Source organism: Lynx rufus, unplaced genomic scaffold (genome assembly GCF_022079265.1).
Source record: "Lynx rufus isolate CCGP_SWC_20201006 ecotype Redwood Valley unplaced genomic scaffold, mLynRuf1.p SCAF_4, whole genome shotgun sequence".
NCBI lineage: Eukaryota > Metazoa > Chordata > Mammalia > Carnivora > Felidae > Lynx > Lynx rufus.
In genome coordinates, this window is record NW_025814856.1 from 80,528,731 (window position 1) to 80,547,530 (window position 18,800).

The following is an 18,800-nucleotide window of genomic DNA, read 5'->3' on the forward strand; positions in this document are numbered from 1 at the left end:
ATTATAACATTACAATTATTTTGGCTATTCGAGTATAGTGGATAATAATGGAGCATGTGACTGCCATTCAAAGTCAGCATTACCTGTGGCCTCTAATTCATAAACTAATTCTGCTTACAAGTCCACTAATTGGGGAAGGCTGGGAGGAAGATGCTGATTTTGAGGGTATCATCTGAGGTTAGGTACTGATCAAAGAGAGAGCTCCCTCTTCGAGCACACCATGGTACATTTATGACCTCAGTGTGTACTTGTTGAATGGACTAGAGTCAATCTCATAAGCTCAGATTTTCTCCAAGTTACCACCAGGCATGGAGGGTAAACCGAAGGAGACAATCTCCAGCAACATATCCATGAGTGACTCCTGTAGAAGTCTCTTCCTTCCACCACACTTCCGGATGTCTTCCCTCTCTTCTTCCCACCGGCGGTGGCCCTCTGCCCTGGGGCCCTGGGTGGGTAGTGGACAGCAGTGACAACACAGGCATCTCCAGATGCCCAACAAGACATGGGGAACTATGCCCTTTGGCAAATGTGTAACTTTAGCCATTACAGACATGTTAACTCTAAAGAAGTCAGTAGCTTAAAGTATAAGAGGGAATACCAATGGGTAGACATTACAAGGGGGTGTATTTCAACCTAACCAAAACCAAAACTCTCTGAGGTTAAGATCTGTGCAACAATGGAATGACCTTCTCATGAAAGAGAAAGATCAGAATAGACTCATTCTTTCATTCAATCATTTACTCATGCAATGCATAATTATTGAGTGCCCACATATGCCAGGCATTATTCTAGGTACCAGGGTTACAGCTGTGAACGAAAGAGACAAAAAGCTCTGGTGGAACTTTTCTGGAGGACGACGATTAACAACAAAAAAAGAGGTAAACTACTTAGCGGGTTAGCTGAAGTACACGGGTATGTGAAACTCTAGAGAGGTTGGCCAGGGAGAAGGTGATATTTGGGTAAAACCTGAAGGAAGTGAAGAAGCAAACTATATGGTTTGGAGGAAGAACATCTCAGGCAGACAGGACACCAAACACAAGAGGCCCTGAGATGGGACTGCCCCTGGTGTGTTTGAGAAATAGTAAGGAAGCCAGTGCATCCAGAGCACAGGAAATGAGGGAAAAAAACAGGGAGGAGGTCAGAGCGCAAAGATGGAGGCAGCTGTGCATGGTCTTGTAGGCGGTACTCAAGGACTCTGGCTATCACTCTGAGTCAGGTCATGTAGTCACTGGAGGGTGTGCAGCTGAGGAATGGCATGGTCAGACTTACCCTTTAACAGGATCACATGGGTGCTCTGCTGAGATCAGACCGAAAGGGGGCACAGCTGGAATCAGTGAAACCGTGTAGGGGTGTCTTGCAATGATGGCCTGAACCTGGATGGCAGCCACGAGGAGGCTGAGAAGTCGGTGGACTCTGGCTATATTTTGCAGGTAAAGCAGACATGAGTTTTGGATGGGCTCTTGTGAAAGAAAGGGGTCCAGAATGATCGAAGTTTTGGCCTGAGCAGATGGAAGGATAAAGCTGCCATTAACTGAGATGAGGAGGACTGTGCGAGGTGGCAGCTTTGTGGGAAAGAAACATCAGGAGCTCAGCAGGCCCCACGCTGTCAGCGCAGAACCCAACGTGGGGCTCGATCCCACAACCCTGGGGTCAGGACCTGAGCTGAAATCAAGAGTTGGACACTCAACCTACTGAGCCACCCAGGTGCCCTATGAGGATCAGTTTCAAACTTTGTGGTGCTAATTAGATATTGAGAAAGGGTATCAAGTAGGCAACAGGGCATAGGAGACCAGACTTCATTGGAGAGGTGGAGGTATTTAAACTTGGGGTGTCATTAGTGTGCAGAGGTTTCTGAAAGCCATGGTGCCCAAGGAGATAATCTACAAAACAAGTGCAGGTGGAAAGAAGGCAGAGATAGGGAGGAGGCAGCATAGGAGGCTCCACAGAAAGAGCCCAGAGAGGGAGAAGGGAATCTGGGCAAGGGCAGCTCCTGGGAGCCAATGAAGGAGTTCCAGGATGGCTCACTGCAGTCAACTGTGAAAAGGCAATGTAAGAATTGAAAACGGACTGTGAAATTTAGCACCTGGGAGTGACCTTCATAAGACAGTGGCAGGAAAATGCTGGGGGTGAAAACCTGAATGGAGTGAGTTTATGAGAGAGTGGGAGGAAACAGGAGCAGCAAGGACTTAGAACAACTCTGGGAGGGCCTCCGAGGTCTGCACCAACTGTCAGATTAACGAGCCCCTCTGCAAAAGTGCCAGCATACAGGCAGTTTTAGAGACATACTCTGAAATGCTTTAATGACTGTGTTTGTTCAACACTAACCCCACTGGGAAAGAGATCGTTCACTGTGACCTTATTAAAGATTTAATTCAAAGCACTCGGTGCTTTTTGCCACGGCTTCCTGATCTTCCTCTCTGGGTTTTCATAAAGTTACACAATCAAGTAAGAGGATCAGTTTTAGAGATATGTACTTTTTTTTTTTTTTTTTTTTTTGAGAAAGAGAGCACACACAACCTGAGCAATAAACAGGCACAGAGAGGGAGAATCCCAAGCAGGCCTCATGCTGTCAGCACAGAACCTGATGTGGGGCTTGATCCCACAACCTCGGGGTCATGACCTGAGCTGAAATCAAAAGTCGGACACTCAACCGGCTGAGCCACCCAGGTGCCCCAAGAGGATCAGTTTCAAAGACTACTTCTCATTTTTGCAACTAAACAACAGGCTACCCAACGATCCGTGGGTCAAAGAAGAAATCAAAAGAGGAATGAAAAAAATACCTTACAACAATGAAAACGGGAATACAGGAATAGTCTATTCTCAAGTATATTAGATTCTTGATTAAGTGACATCATCTAAAAGCTACCAAGTGAAAATAAGACTAAACTCTTTAGTTGTACAGGGCTCATTGGTCAAGTTGAAAGCAACAGAATAGGCATATTTTAAGAAATTATCCCAACATCTTGTATGGTAGAAAAACTTGAAAGTTTGAGTAAAACGACTGTGTTTGAGCCCTGGATTCATTCCTTCACAGCCATGAAAATTTAGACAAAATGTTTAACTTTTCTGAGCTGCAGTGTCTGATGTGTAGAAGTAGAATGATGATAGCTTTCTCACAGCATTACTGCAAAGATCAAATATCATATGGGAAAAATTAGTAACTAGTAAAGCTTATCTAGATATTGATTATAAACTGTTTTCATACACATGCTTTCATTGGACTCTCTCAACCCAATGCAGGAGGCAGACCTGGGTAGTATCCTTCTCATTTTAGAAAAGGGGAAACTGAGGCTCTGGGATGTTAGGGACTTCCTTAAAGCCATAATGACTCTTGTGTGCTGGAGTTGAGACCAGAAACAAAGTTTTCCTCTCTGATCTGGGGTTCTGTCCACTGTCGAGGTGTCCACATGGACGCCACATAACATGGTAATTAGTGAGGCCAGCAGGCTCTTGTGCCCCGGACCAGAATTTCTAAACCTGACTCCTTCCACTTGGTGGTGTGAATGATGGGGCCATGACAGTGCTGTTCAGGGCAGCCTAGAGCTCCCTCCCGTTGACCTCATCTTTCCCTTCTCTTACTCTTCTGTTGCTAACAAGTTCCTAAGAGCCGTTAGTGTATTCACTGCTCTGAGGGCACGAGCTCTTACTGCCCTTAGAGCAACTTCAAGGAACATTTCTGAAAGTGTCTCCAGAATTAGAGCTGGAAGAAACCTCCGGTGCCATTTAGACAAGCCCTCACTGCATAGATGAGAAAGTTTAATTCTGCAACTATCAAGATCTGGGGGCAGGGCGCTCAGGTAATGTGAGAGCCCACACTGGCTCCAGGCAGTGCACGCTCTCCTCACTCCCCCACGCTGCCACTCACAGTGGGGCTGTGGCATGGCATGCCATGGCACCTTAAATCAAAATACCGAAGGGCTTCTCAATTAGTTACTTGAGTAAAATGAATTTAACTCCACCTATTATAGCATTAAAAAGAGCTTAAGCCACTTAATAAATGGTAGCTAGAGTCACCTCTTAATGGATAATCATATTTTCTCATTTGCAGTGTAAGTGCTAGAAGACAGAATGACTTTAAAACTGTTCATGAGAGGACTCAATTATCTGATAAGCAATTCCAAAGACCATACACACAAACTCCGAAACATGGCTCTTTATGAACAGCATCTCACAAGGAACGAGCTATTTGTGGCACGAGAGTTCTGGAAAATGTAATTATTTATCCTTTCACAATTAATGAAAGAAATTGGAAATGAAGCTTTCATTTCAAATCCTTTTTATCTGGATGAAACTTTAATTTTACATAATTAAATTGACTTCACAGTTCAGTGTGTTAAAATACGTAATTAGGCGGCATATCAAGGTGAAATGCCTCCTGTTGTTGGCTCATTTAGAAATCATGCTGTCGAGCTCCCAAACAATAACGAACACCTGCCCACCTGCTCTTATCCCCAGAGCCGGGGATGGCATACAGCCTGCGGGGCTGGCTTCTCAAATTCACAGTCGAATTTTCTTGTAAGTGCTAACTCCTGCAGAAGTTAGTTACGTATTTAAAATAGTTTTTGCTTCTGTTTTTCAGTGAAGTTTTTTGTTTTTTGATTTTTTTTTCCATGAGAAAATATTGTGGGACTTTGATGATGCAACATAGATGATTCACTTTCTCTCTCAGAGAAGCTCCTGCTGAGGTAACCTTTGGATTCTTCAAAGTTGCTGGTTGAAATTCCGTGGAAACTCCCTTATTCCAATCTTGCCATTTTACAATGTGGCAAACTTCAGCTGGGACCACTTTCAAATTATTGTTGCATTCCTGGAAAAGGCTTAAGAAATATTTGTAGGTGGTACTGAAGGGTGACATACACTCTAATGGGATTGGGGTGAGTTCCCTGGAAAGTTAATTAATTAGAGAGAGAGCAAGCAGGAGCAGGGGAGAGAAGAGGAGAGAGAATCTTAAGTAGGTTCCACACTTAGTGCAGAGCCTGATGCGGGGCTCAATCCCATGACCCTGGGATCAGGACCTGAGGTGAAATCAAGAGTAGGACACTCAACCGCCTGAGCCACCCAGGCACTCCTGGACATTTATTTTAGGAGGCGGTGGTTTATCGAGGTAGAAAGCTCACCTATGTACCTTCCCCTTGTTTTCCCTTTGAACAGTACTTTGTGATGGTTAATTTATGGCTCAGTAGTGTCCTATATTCCCTTAAGGAATCTGTGAATGGAACACAGTTCAACAATTAGAATGGAGTTCTCTTCCCTTTTTTGATATAGTCTACAATTTACATAACAGTGATTCTTGTTTTATCCATTGGGGAGGTTGTTAGGAAGGATTCATGGATCTAAGCAATATCCTTACTGTAGCAATACATGGAAAACCTGGACCCCTTTTGTGGCTTTTCCAGATAAACACAGAAGCGTGTTGCTACATTCATTATAAAAACCACAAAAAGAAGATGATCCTATCATGAGACTGCTCAGGACAAACTTGTTTAAAATGGGTGCATATGCTCCTCTTGTAGGTTTATCCTCTGTATAGTACTCTTGCTACTTATTATAGGATGTAGGCTGTTAGGATGAACAGCAGACCATGAAACTGGAAGAAGACTGTAAAATGTATTGGTGTGTAGAGTAATATAATGTATATCAGAACATATGAATGCTTTATTCTTTTGAGCCAAGACTTGAGATATGGTATTGTCTGCTTTTAGGATACCACAAGCCATTAGGGAATTAGTAAATTCTTCTAAAATTCCGTAAGCTCGACTGGCCTCTGTCTCTTTGCATTGCCCTGGAATCCAAAGGAGGACTCAACTACCAAAGGACAGAGGAAGAATAGTGAAAACATAGTTTTAGTAAGTGAAAAGGTATATTAATGTAGCCATGCAAATTGTAAAAGCACTTATTCAAATATAATTTCATATTTACAAATTATTCTCATCAGATCTCTCCTCCATTAAGATTTATAGAAAGTAACACTGATGGTATTTAGTTTTGCTTATTGCATACACTAGAAAGCAAGTAAACTACTGTTTAGTGAAATTGTTTATATGCACACATACACAATCATCGACTGGTCTCCCTAAGTCTGCAAGTTTCAACACTGAATACGTGTTTAAATAATACCAAACAATAAAAGCTATTTTGCACAGCAACCATAAATCTTTTACCATTTCTAAGAAACATGCAGGTCTGATTACATTTTCTGTAATCTGAGTTTGATTTTATACAGATCCTATCGTATGAGAATCTGAAATGTCTACACAGTAGAGCTGTTGATACATTCTCAGGATTCAGATAAAAGAATTCTGATTGTGTGTAAGAATGTGGTACAACTGACACGTTCCTCAGTATGGCCCGATGCTCTCGGCTACTTTACTGGATCGGAGTTCATGCAGGGGAACTGCTACTGATCTGGGTCCTTCAGAACCAGATGGAAGGAACTATGGACACAGGTAAATGTGATACAAGCAAATGAAGATAATGCACACAGAACAATCATGCACAGAGACTCCTTAAACCTTATACTGGCCTCTTTTGACTTCCTTCTCCATCAACACTTACCAAGGCGTTGGAGTGGAAAAGATGCCTTTTAAAAATGAAAACCTAGACAGAAGGGATCAGATATCAACATGGAACCAATTCCAGTGAAAGAAAAGACCCACTTTGAAAACTGTTGAGAGTTACCCTCTAATCCTAGCTGTTACCTTCCGAAGCATGAATTCAGAATTGTCACTCATTTGTGTGGATAGAACTGACAGTTCTCCATTGCCAAGTGAAAAATCTTCCTGATTATTTTATTTTTTAAATTTTTCTTCATTTCCTTATTTGGGGTCAACAGATGTCTGAAAAGTTTAAAGGTTCTTGGTACAACTTTAAATATTTATTTATTTTTTTCGAGAGAGCACTAGCATGGGACGGGCAGAGAGAGAAGGAGACAGAGAATCGGAAATGGGCTGTGTTGACGGTAGTGAGCCTGATGCGGGGCTCCAACTCACAAACCATGAAATCATGGCCTGAGCCCAAGTCAGATGCTCAACCAACTGAGTCACCCAGGCGCCCCTCAGTATAACTTCAAATTGTACAGTGAATAAATAGCACTCAGTCCATAATTACGTGGTGGTAGAAATCAAGCATTTGCAGAACAAAATGATGTTTTCTTTAAGTCACCCTTTAGGGAAAGGCAACTTATTCTGACATTGAGCTATCCTTATTATTCGCTTTGAGGTGAAGCTAACTGGACAGAGACCTGTATACATGCACCAAATCACAAAGACAACAACGGACAAGGACTCCAAATCAATAAGCACTTGTGAAAGCACTTTAAATCTGTAACATGCATTATGAGGTACATCATCCTTTAAATCTAGAAAGGACAACCATGAGAGGGAATAATTGTGTTTTTAGAAAGCACCGCTCCCTTGTGCAAGATTTTTGTGTTTAGAACATTTTTGCTAACACCAAATAAACTAGTGCGTGTTCTGCCCATAAATCAGGGAGATAAAGAACTCAAGGATGACTGCTTCCCCAGACCGCTTGATTTTCTTTCTGTATAGTTCATAGTTTACAAGCATCATCAGTGATGGTCTAAATATAAAGCTTGCTACACTGTCATTACCTCCTGTAGTATCCTGTAGATACGAATCTATACCTCGATTTGAGGCCCGCTGAAGCACTCAAGAGCCACTACCTGAAACAGTAAGCTACATTTCCTAATTGAAGGATGGATTTAGTTTCCAATCAGAAATGGGAACTACAAACAGCAGCCACCCAACTGAAGGTGCCAATGTAAGTCCAAAGTCTTAAAATTAAAAGTTACCTAAAGATAAAACAGCGAAATAAATCTAAGTCTGCAATGAACAGAGGTAGTAAAATTCTATGCCCCAACAACTGGTTTAAAAATCTGGAAGGAAAATTAATATTCCTCTTGAATAATGACTTGCTACTTTTTATTGGCACTCTATCATTTGAACATTTATGTATCATTCACCAGCCAGTGCTCTATTTTTTTATTCTAGTCTCTTTGTGTTTCAGAAGACATTTTCTTTTTGAAAAGAAATAGAAGAGCTTTTTCACTACCCAGATAACACATTTCAAATTCAGTTAATTAGGTAACTGTTGAAATCCCTAACTGCAACTTGTTAGGGCCAGTATCATGCCTTCTCTCTGAGAGGAGGAGTCTGAATTCAAATACAATGATTGTGAACAGTTTAATAAAGACCTTTGTAGATGATTTTAGGAGATTCCCCAGACATTTATTTCAGCCTGGAAAATAGCTGAATACATGGAAAGGATGTACTCTCCATTTAACCAAGTAGACAAAAAAAAAAAAAAAAATTACCTTAGCCATGAACTTTCAGAGAGAGGGAAAAAGAAACTGGAAAAATGCATTTAAATAATAATGGACTCAGAGTCTTAGAAAGGTAAGTATGAAAATCCTGTATTTCAATTGCATAAACTTCTGGAGTTGAGTCTAGGGGAAAGTCTATGAACTAGACAGCATTAAAAGATGCACGAAATTAGACCCACATGGGAAGCACTGGTATTTGATGTGCTTGAAGTGTCCCGATAAGAGTTCCCCAAAGCAATCTTACCTTTGTTTTCTGCCTTCAGTTCCTCTGCCATCAAGCTGTCTTGTCGGTTACCAAGCACAAATGCCAGAAACGAGAGGATCAGGGCATCCAAAATCCCAATAATGGCCAGGATGTATGCCCAGCGGACTGAACACGCCCCAAGAGTGTACTTGTCTGTCTTTTCTCCACACATCCGTTTGACTTCATCTGAATCCCAGCCATCAGGGAAAATCATACAGCCAAGCACAAGGCAGGCAGCTTGATGAAGAGAGAAAAAGAGAGGAAAAAAAAAGTAGTTAACATAGATGTTATTTTAGCAAATATTGCTACTGGGTGTCAAAACATTGCTTTAAATTCTTGATTTAAAAACTAGCAAATCTTACCACTGTCCTACCCTGAATGGTTTTTTGTGTGATTTTTTTCCTGGTTTACTTAAAAACAGCCTAGTATTGCAGTGAAAGGTCTGGGAACACTATTTACAGCAAGCCTGAGCATTCTGAGAGAGGTCGAGGTTTGTATAATCTAACAAATTGTTGATCTATAAGAAAATACTAAAAAACTTGAATTTTGGTTGCATCTGTGGGAAGGCTTCCATTGCGAATAAGCTGTAAGGAATCAGAACACAGCAGAATGACAATTCAACACTGGCTTTGAAGAGCTAGGACAGCAGCCAGATGAGGGATTAGGATAACATGGAAAATACCAGAGTGTATATTGACTGAGTCACAGTAAAAAAATAATTTTCTATTGCATCCTCCTACACACCCACATGTGCGCGTGCGCGCGCGCACACACACACACACACACTGAAGTTTCTTGAAACCATGCCTAGTAGATTCAGCACACCATGGTATTTTCTAGCTTCTGTTCTATTTCATTTTTTAAAAGGCTGAAAAATGTTGCAGCATGGTGTGATACCAGAGATTTTATGGAAATTCAGGAACTTAAAGAGAATACTTATATTTTATTTTCCAAATATCACTGTGGGAATCATATGAATGCTTTTTATAGAGTATGTTACTTTGCAGATTAAAGAAGATTAGTAGCTATTTGTTGCCACTCTTTATATTTAATTGGATTATTTAGGGGTAAGTGAGGATAGTTTTAGATTATACAAAGCTTTCTTAAAAATTTTTTTTAATGTTTATTCATTTTTGACAGGGAACAAGCAGGGAGGTACAGAGAGACAGGGAGACACAGAATCTGAAACAGGCTCCAGGCTCTGAGTTGTCGGCACAGAGCCTGATACAGGGCTCGAACCCACAAGCTGTGAGATCATGACCTGAGCTGAAGTTGGATACTTAACAGACTGAGACACCCAGGCGCCCCTAGCTTTCCTTTAAAATATATTTTTTTTAATGTTTATTTTTGAGAGGGAGACAGACCACAAGCAGGGGAATGGCAGAGAGACAGGGAACCACAGAATCCAAAGCAGGCTCCACACTCTGAGTTGTCAGCACAGCCCCCAATGTGGGGCTCAAACTCAAGAACTGTGAGATCACAACCTGAGCTGAAGTCAGATGTTTAACCGACTGAGCCACCAGGCCCCCCTATACAGAGCTTTCTCAACAGGTGTATTCATTCATTACTTCACGAATGTATTCGTTCACTCACTAATTCAAAAAGTACTTATTGATTTTTTATGATGGAGTGCCAGACACAGTTCTTGGTGCTTAGAGATATAGCAATTAGGAAAAGATACATGGCTTATGTTTTATCAGGGAAAGAGGCAAAAAAAAGAGTAACATGCAAATAAAGTAGTCGGAAATTGTAGTACTAAGTACATAGTCCTAAGTACTGGGTAGGAAAGAAACAAAGGACTCAGATAAAGAATAATGGTACACCTCTTGGAGAAGTGGGGATATTTAAGCTGAGACCAAAAACAGACAAGACACTAGACCTGTGCAATTGATGGGAATAATGTTCCAGGCAACAGCATGTGCAAAGGCCTCAGGGTTGGAAAGAGGCCTGGGGTATTTGAGGAGCAAACAGGAGATCAGCCACTAGGATGGAGAACGTGATCATGTTGAGGCTGCAAGGGAGGCAGGATTATGCATCCAGAAAGGTTACTGTTTCTAGGGCATGTCACTTAAAAAGACTGATGGCATTACCAACTTAGAGTTGTGTGATGGTCAAGGCCAAACACTTTGTGCAACTGTCAAAGCTGCTACTTCTTGAACAAACCAGCAGTGGACACCTAATTTCCTATGTTTTTAATAGGAGCATGACTCTACAAGGCAGGTGTGGAGGACACAGAACCCAAAGGGATGACACACAGGGAGACCACCTGGGAGAACTTTGATTTAGGGTTCCTTTTTCTTTTACAGAACAAGATTTCAAAACTTTGGGTCACACTTGATTCCTCTTTTCTTTGCCCCCTATCCCAAATGTTGCCATGCTTCTCTCATCCACGTAGGCACTATCTCTGCATAGGTGTCATCAACACTTCCATACTTTAAGCCTCATATGTCACAGAAGGAAACTAACTTCCTTCTGCTTTTGGTTCACCCTCACTCCAATCCAGATCACATGAGACCGCTGAGCCCATCATGCTCAAAACCTATGGTGGCTTCCCACTGGTACTGAAGAACACTCAGACATCTCAGGTACCCAAAGGCTCCACGATCCAGCCCCCACTTACTTTCCCAGCCCCTCTTCCCTTCATAATCTCCATTTCACTTGGGTTGAATGACAGCCGACTTCCTGTCCATGCACCAAGTTTTTGGACCCTTCTCTTTCTTGTTCTACATGGAGTATTTGCTACCACTGTCCTTAAATGTTCCACTCTTCAGTATCTTTCATCGGTCAAGTCAAATGCAATACCTTCCACAAAGCAAGCCATCTCAAATTCTTCTTGACCTATGGTACTGCCCTCCTTGGAACGCCTGAAGCTGTTGACTGTACCTATCAGAGTCCTTGTAGCTTTTTACATTTGTTACTTATTTACAAGTATTATTTCAATTAACAGAGTGTAAGCTTTCTGAGGAAGGAATCTTTGGTTAAGTCACCATATTCATAGCACCTAAAACAGTGCCTTGTAGACCTCTAGCACTAAAATATTTTTGAATGGGAAAGTAAAACGAATGAATAAATCAATTATCACACTTAGACAGTATACTCTAAAATACAGTTTATAGGGGCGCCTGGGTGGCTTAGTCGGTTAAGTGTCTGACTTCGGCTCAGGTCATGATTTCACGGTTAGTGGGTTCGAGCCCTGCATAGGGCTGTCTGCCATCAGCACAGAGCCTGCTTTGGATCCTCTGTCCCCCTCTCTGTCTGCCTCTCCTCCACTTGTGCTCTCTCTCTCAAAAATAAATACACATTAGAAAACAGAAAGGTTTAACAAATATATAGTTTATAGAATTCAATATCATTACCACCCAATGTCACAAATCTAGTTTAAGACTCATCTTTGAAAGGTGACATTCAACAGAGACACTTTCGTTATGATTAGACAACAGATTCCAAGTACTCAGGAGAACAATTTGAAAAAGTTGGCTATTTCAAAATTCAAATTCCCACTTCTTCTGGAACTCCTAGCATTCCATTCCAACATGCTCTCTGAGGTATTTCTAGCAATAATGATCTGTGTATTTTTTAAAAAGATGTGGTTTCCATTAGCAAAAATTAACTTTACTTGGGAAGACACACAGTGGTTTGAATCCAAACCACAGTTGAGAAAAATCTCTAAAAATGCTATGTTACATGGAAGATTTTAAAGATATTCTCAATTTTTTTCTTACACATTAAATAATGTTTATGTAGGAGTAAATTACTTTCTTATACAGAAAAAATGAAAACCAAGTATTTTTCCTTTACGAATGGCAATCACTTAGAGAAGGACACTATATTATACTAAAGTTCTAGCAAAACTTAATAGAAATCACCAAGTGACACAAGTTTGGGAAGGTTATTAGATATTATAGGACAAGTTCTCCGCAACGGGGTATTTGTGGAATAGTGACATCAACAAAGACATCTTTTCTCAAGGTCTTTCTACACTTAAAAGTTTCCATATCTGGAAACTGAGTTACAAATGAGGATAAAAACAATAGAGGCAGAATTAACCAGAAACTAAAACCACATGAGAGTATGAGTGGCAATACATCGCTCCCTATCTTCAAAGCATAGGATTTCCTTAACCCAATGTTGAGAGAAATCTGAGAAGAGAGAGGATACGCAATTGTGTTTCATCTTATGCAATGGCTATTTTGCTCCAAGTTACAAAAATAGAATTTTTGAAATACAACTCTTATTTTCGATAGTCTAAGGGAGTGACTGTTCAGAGAAATCTTAAGATAAAACCAGGCTAACAGGGTTGGGCTCTGGCCTCCTACGGAAAATGTTTAGGTCCCCCCAGCAAGGGTACTCCAGGTATCCTGCAGGCCACAAGGCATTGGGAGACATACTGGTTGCCTCAACCACTTCTCACTGGACTTCTCTTAAACTTAAAAATTTGATCTTTTTCTAATTGATGTGTTTTTAAAAATCTGAATGGTTGTATAATAGTAAAAATGAGATCAACTGCATTTAAAAGTTTTTAAATCTTTGTAAGTGACACTTGAGGTAAAAAATAAGTAAAATTTGGATTTTAAAGTTTATTTTGAGAGAAAGGGAGAGAGAGAGAGAGTGCGCACACGCATGCGCATGGCAGGGGCAAAGAGAGAAGGAGACAGAGAGAATCCCAAGCAGGCTCCATGCTGTCAGTGTGGAGCCCAATGCAGGGCTCAATCTCACGAACTGTGAGATCATGACCTGAGCCAAAAATCAAGAGTCAGATGCTCAATCGACTCAGCCACCCCAGGTGCCCCTAAAATCCAATTAAAAAAAAATTTTTAATGCTTATTTATTTTTGAGAGAGAGACAGAGCATGAGCAGGGGAAGGGAAGAGAGAGAGGGAGACACAGAATCCATAGCAGGCTCCAGGCTCTGAGCTGCCAGCACAGAGCCCGATGCGGGGCTCAAACCCATGGACCGTGAGATCATGACCCGAGCCGAAGTCAGACACTCAACGGACTGAGCCACCCAGGCGCCCCAAATCCAATTTTTAAATAAAGAAATCCTATCCCTTTGAAAGCTGTGCTTCTAGATGGTCATTACACGATAAAAATTGTACTTTCTGACAATGTATTATCAAAATATACATTTTCTTCTGCCCCTATCCAAACTTCCCCTATTTGGCTATTTTTGAAATGTGAAGTCTCCCCAAAGTTATAGTGTGTTTAGGATTAAATGGAGCCATTAAAATAGTTTAGGCTCTGTTAGTTTCTTTGGAAAGGCATTACTGTGTTTTGCATTAATGAGTGTGTGCTATAATAAATTCTGTTTCCTGGCATCCTATTAATCAGAACCCTATTCACCTGCATGATGTGGCTAGCCAGCAGAAACCAACAGCTGTTCCTAATCCAAACTAAGCAGTATCCGTAAGAGCCTAGGCTAATGTCTCAGTCAAGGAACGATTAAACACTATTCCTCTTGGTTTTGTAATTATTTCTAATTCTTTACAAATTGATCATCCTATAAGATGAAGCAGCATCACTATACTCAACAGTAGAGAACATAAATCACCAGAACATTTGATTAATTTGGACATGCTATTTCCTGACCACAAGGGATAGTGGAGAATTAGTTCCAATTGGGCTATTATCCCCAAATGGGTTTCTTGGTAGAAAGTCACCTAGGAAATGCCTAGCTGACTCGCAGCTATCTATTCCTTCACTTCAGCAGTGGGTTTTCTGGAAGACTATCAGGGAACATTTTTGAGTGTTAGAAATGAGAGCTCACAAGCTGGAGGTGAGCAGAGAAGGATGCTCTCTGCATGCCGGCATGACACCTTCCAACTTACAACATATAATAAAGGCATCCTTGTGAGGAGAGGCCCGTTGATTTCCATTTTAAGCATGTTCCAAATGGTTAGGAAGCATTCACATTCTAAAAGGCCCCTCGGTCTAGAAGCTGATGCCCCACAGTGGGTTCCTCTGAAATAGTACACAAACAGCCAGCGGTTCCCTAGAGCCACTAATTGCTCTAGCAATTTTCTGGCCAAAGAGTTGAATGTAACCTCTGTGAAGGAAACGTCCTTAGAAAAATCTACCAATGTTTTTCATTGGGTCTTTCTCCAAAGGAAAACGAAGCAAGATGAAAAAAGCAACGGGGGGGGGGTGGGTGGGTAAGAGGGAGGTTGTCTATGATTTGGGTCATGTGTACAGGCTGATGCTGCTGGGCCAACTGTCCCGGTCAGGACACTGAATGCTGCGAACCTGAGAACGGCTATTTTTTTGGACAGTAAGAGGAAGACTAAATTCATTCTCTAAAAAGTCTATGCACTGTTGCACAAAAAGCATGATAAATTGCCTCATGTTGCTGAAGCACTCACGGGGAACGTGGTGAAAAACGAACCTGCATCCACTTAACTCTATCAATTATTCAGGCACGCAGTAAGGGAAGGGATTGACGCCAGAGAGCTGCCGCGCCGCGCTCTGCAAGGGGAGCGTTCACCTGACTGTCACTCTGAACACCTGGTAAAGAAGAGGCACGCATCCCCAGCATCTTCATTAGCACACAGCCCGCAAACCGGAACTACACTATTTACACATCTGGAAAAGCTGTGATGCCTACACCTCAGTCTACCTCTGGAAAACGGAGTTGCTAGGTAATCCGGGACATGAAATACTGCGGTTGACAGTCTGGTGGAGAACAAATGGTCTCCCGATAAATTCTGGTTCTAAATCCAGTGTAATTTTACGAGCATTTCACTTGCGGTCATAGCACGAAAGGTGCAACATCCCCTAGAGAGCGGGGTGGGGGGGAGCAGGTGTAAACAAACTCTGGGCTCTCAGAAGGGTCAGACAGTGATGTGTGAGGATGATAAAAGATCCTGTGTTCTGCCTCGACGCTCAGCCCTAATTGCCTGAGTAAAGAGCCACACATCTCTCGGTACCTTGTGCTGAATCAGCTGTGAGCCCCGAGCGTAGCTGAAAGGGGATAATCAGGAGTCTGCCCACACCGGCTCTTAGGAGCAACACAGCGGAGAAACAACTTTCATGGAATATGATACAAGAGGAAACACACTTAAATGGTACAACATCACTTGCTAATTTACCCAAATGTTGAGGCTTAATAGCGAAGTATAATACAAATCAGAATTTAGAACTTAAAAATACAATGCTGCTCTGATCTCTAGAATGTTTGCTAGGCAGTTTTCTTTTATGTCTTTTACATTTATTTATTTTTGAGAGACAGAGAGAGACAGAGCACGAGTGGGGGAGGGGCAGAGAAAGAGAAGGAGACACAGAATCCGAAGAAGGCTCCAGGCTCCGAGCTGTCAGCACAGAGCCCGATGCAGGGCTTGAACTCACAAACAGTGAGATCATGACCTGAGACCATGACCTGAAGTCGGACTTAACTGACTGAGCCACCCAGGTGTCCCTAGACAGCTTTTGATACAGATCTTGGATCCAATCAAATTTCTTAAACTCCTGATAGTGACACAGTTAATAATACTACATCTCATAACAATAGCTAATAATTCTTGACACTCCCCTTGAGTGGGGTACACAGCACATCATTTCATCATTTCAATTCTCAAAGCCAAGAGAAACAGGAGAGCACATATTCCTGGCTTTTCCAGTTTCCACAAAGAGGGATTTTTCTCGAAAAGCCCTTGGCCACTTATCCCACCTCTCATTGCTCTCTATGGAGATGGAGGGATTTCCCCGAGGGAACCTGGGCATAGTGGCCCAGCCCCTTCCTGACCTTACCTTAGGAGCTGCTGGCCTACACGAGGCCTGTGTTCCACTCCTCTGTGCTGGCGATTTCACACAGGGCGGGCCTGATTCTCCACTGCTGTCTCGGAGTAGGAAGGTAAGAAGGCCTCATTTTGGGGGAGCAACTTAGAAAGTCCTTTTGGTTAAGACACCCAGAGCCATCTCTTCAACCCAATCTTTCTCATAATAAAGGAGATATTTTGGTTTCCTGCTGCCAATTCTCTCTCTCAGGGGGTTCAGAGCTTAGGAGGGCTTCCCAGTTCAGAGACTGGAAGCCTTGATTAGAGGACAAGCATGGCTGGGTTGTGGTGAGGACGCTCGTGTCCTCACAGCGTGGAAAGAAACCTAGCCTGCTCTCTGCCCCTTCTTATACAGGCACTAATTATCCATGAGGGTTCCACGCTCATGACCTAATCACCTCCTTAAAGGCCCCACCTCTTAATACTATCACAGTAGGATTAGGTTTTCAGCCTCTGAATCTTGGGGAAACATAAAAATCCAGTCCAGGGGCACCTGGGTGGTTCAGCTGGTTAAGCGGTGGACTCTTGATGGTGGCTCAGGTCATGATCTCATGGTTTGTGAAACTGAGCCCCACGTTGGGCTCTGTGGACAGCACAGAGCCTGCTTGGGATTCTCTCTCTCCCTCTCTCTGCCCCTCCCCCATGCATGCTCTCTCAAAATAAATAAACGTCAAAAAAAATCCAGTCCATTGCAGAGGGGTGGTCAGAGGGCTTTCATGCAATGCTTATCTGTCAACCCCAACATTATTTGTTTATTTATTTTTTATATATGAGGAAGTGGAGGCACAGAAATTTCAAACAGCTTGCTGAAGGTCATACAAAGCCCATGAGTGGGACAACCAGATTTGAATCAGACAGTCTAGCTTTGGAATTTATGCTTTTAATCCCAACTATACTATTACCTTTTACTTGTCAACAACAGTAATGCACATGAAATCACTTTAGAATATTGGTTTTGGTGCTAAGAATACTTAGAGAATTTTGGCAGTGCTTAACATGGTGTTTATAATTAGACATTTATTCTTTGAGGACAAGAGCCACTACCAAAAGGATGCTTAGAAACTGTGAGCTTTTATATGTATAGATATTTCTGTTGTTTACACTACTTTTTCACCTAATCAGTACTTCATCTGCTATGTAGTGCCAAGATCATTAGAGTAATTATAAAATCTAAATGCGTGGAATGGGAATGAATGTGGTTTTACTGCACAAATACACATATATCTGGATTTATACACATTTCACAAGAAAATCTGCCCTTAGTTTTTGGCTTGATATTTTAAGTTGGCTATGTGTCAGCCAAACATTTTTATATGTTCTTTAAGTGCTTATATTCCTTTTGAGATTATATATATATATATATATATATATATATATATATATGACTATGAATATATATGTACCTTTTTAATTTACACATGGTTACTTATATGTAAGATAATATCTGCTTTGAGAAAAAAATAAAGGTATAATTCAATTAGGTTCTTTTTAAGTTTTTGTGTAGCTTCTTTGGATTTCAGTGGACACATTTTTTAAAAAAAGTTTACTTATTTATTTTGAGAGAGAAAGAGAGAACACAAGTGGGGAAGGGGCAGAGAGAGAGAGAGAGAGACAGGGAAAGAGAGAGAAAGAATCCCAGGCAGGCTCCACACTGAGCCAACACATGGCTCAATCCCATGACCTGAGCTGAAATCAAGAGTTGGATGTTCAACTGACTGAGCCACCCAGGAGCCCCTTGATAGGGGCTGTTTTAAGGAACATTTCAATAAACAAAACTGATAGTGCTGGTAGGTCACAAACAGGTCTGAAATTGTTTTTGTTTCTTTGTTTGCAGGAGAGCCCTTGACTCAGGCAACATTTTCATGTGCTAAAATCTACACTGCATTTCAGACACAGGGTCTGAAGACAAGATTATCTTTCTCCATGGCTCTATGAACAGAGAGCCCTTTGTGGTTGGTACACCTATCACCAACCTCCCAACAAAATCCGCCTTGAGCTAGGATAACTCCCCAAACAAGGCAACACAGACTAGTAACTACCCAGCCAGCAGTTTTCCTTGTGGCTCGTTGTGCCATGGCTATTTTATCTATAAAACAAGGAGCCCAGTCTAGATCACTGAACGTTTCCTGCTACTTACCTTATATTATTCATATATAGGACTAAATTTGTACTCATTTGATGCTCCATACCTATATATATTATGGGAAATAATGGGCTTGTAGAAATGCTTTACCAACTGACCCAACGTCTTCCTGCGTAGCAGGTGGAAGGAAGGGGCACCCTAGCTCTCCACCCTGATTCATCACGGAGCTTACAGAAAGTCGCTATTGGCTAGAATTGGACAAGGTCAGGTGTCTTATGCCAACTGGCTACTGGTATTTCATTTCTCAGTACAAGGGGTGACTTTAGAAGCAACTAAATTCCTTCTCAACGAGGATGAGCTCTCCTAA

General features: G+C 41.7%; 1 protein-coding gene across 1 annotated transcript in view; it reads right to left on the reverse strand.

The window, feature by feature from the left end:
* Window positions 1-296: 296 nt before the first annotated feature.
* Window positions 297-18,800, reverse strand: part of LHFPL3 (LHFPL tetraspan subfamily member 3) — a 419,136-nt gene continuing 400,632 nt past the window's right edge. Inside the window, exons 2-3 of the mRNA XM_047094537.1 lie at window positions 8,586-8,822; window positions 297-445 (exon numbers count right to left, since the gene is read on the reverse strand). Of these exons, the coding sequence (XP_046950493.1) occupies window positions 297-445; window positions 8,586-8,822 (386 nt within the window). The remainder of the gene's footprint in view (window positions 446-8,585; window positions 8,823-18,800) is intronic.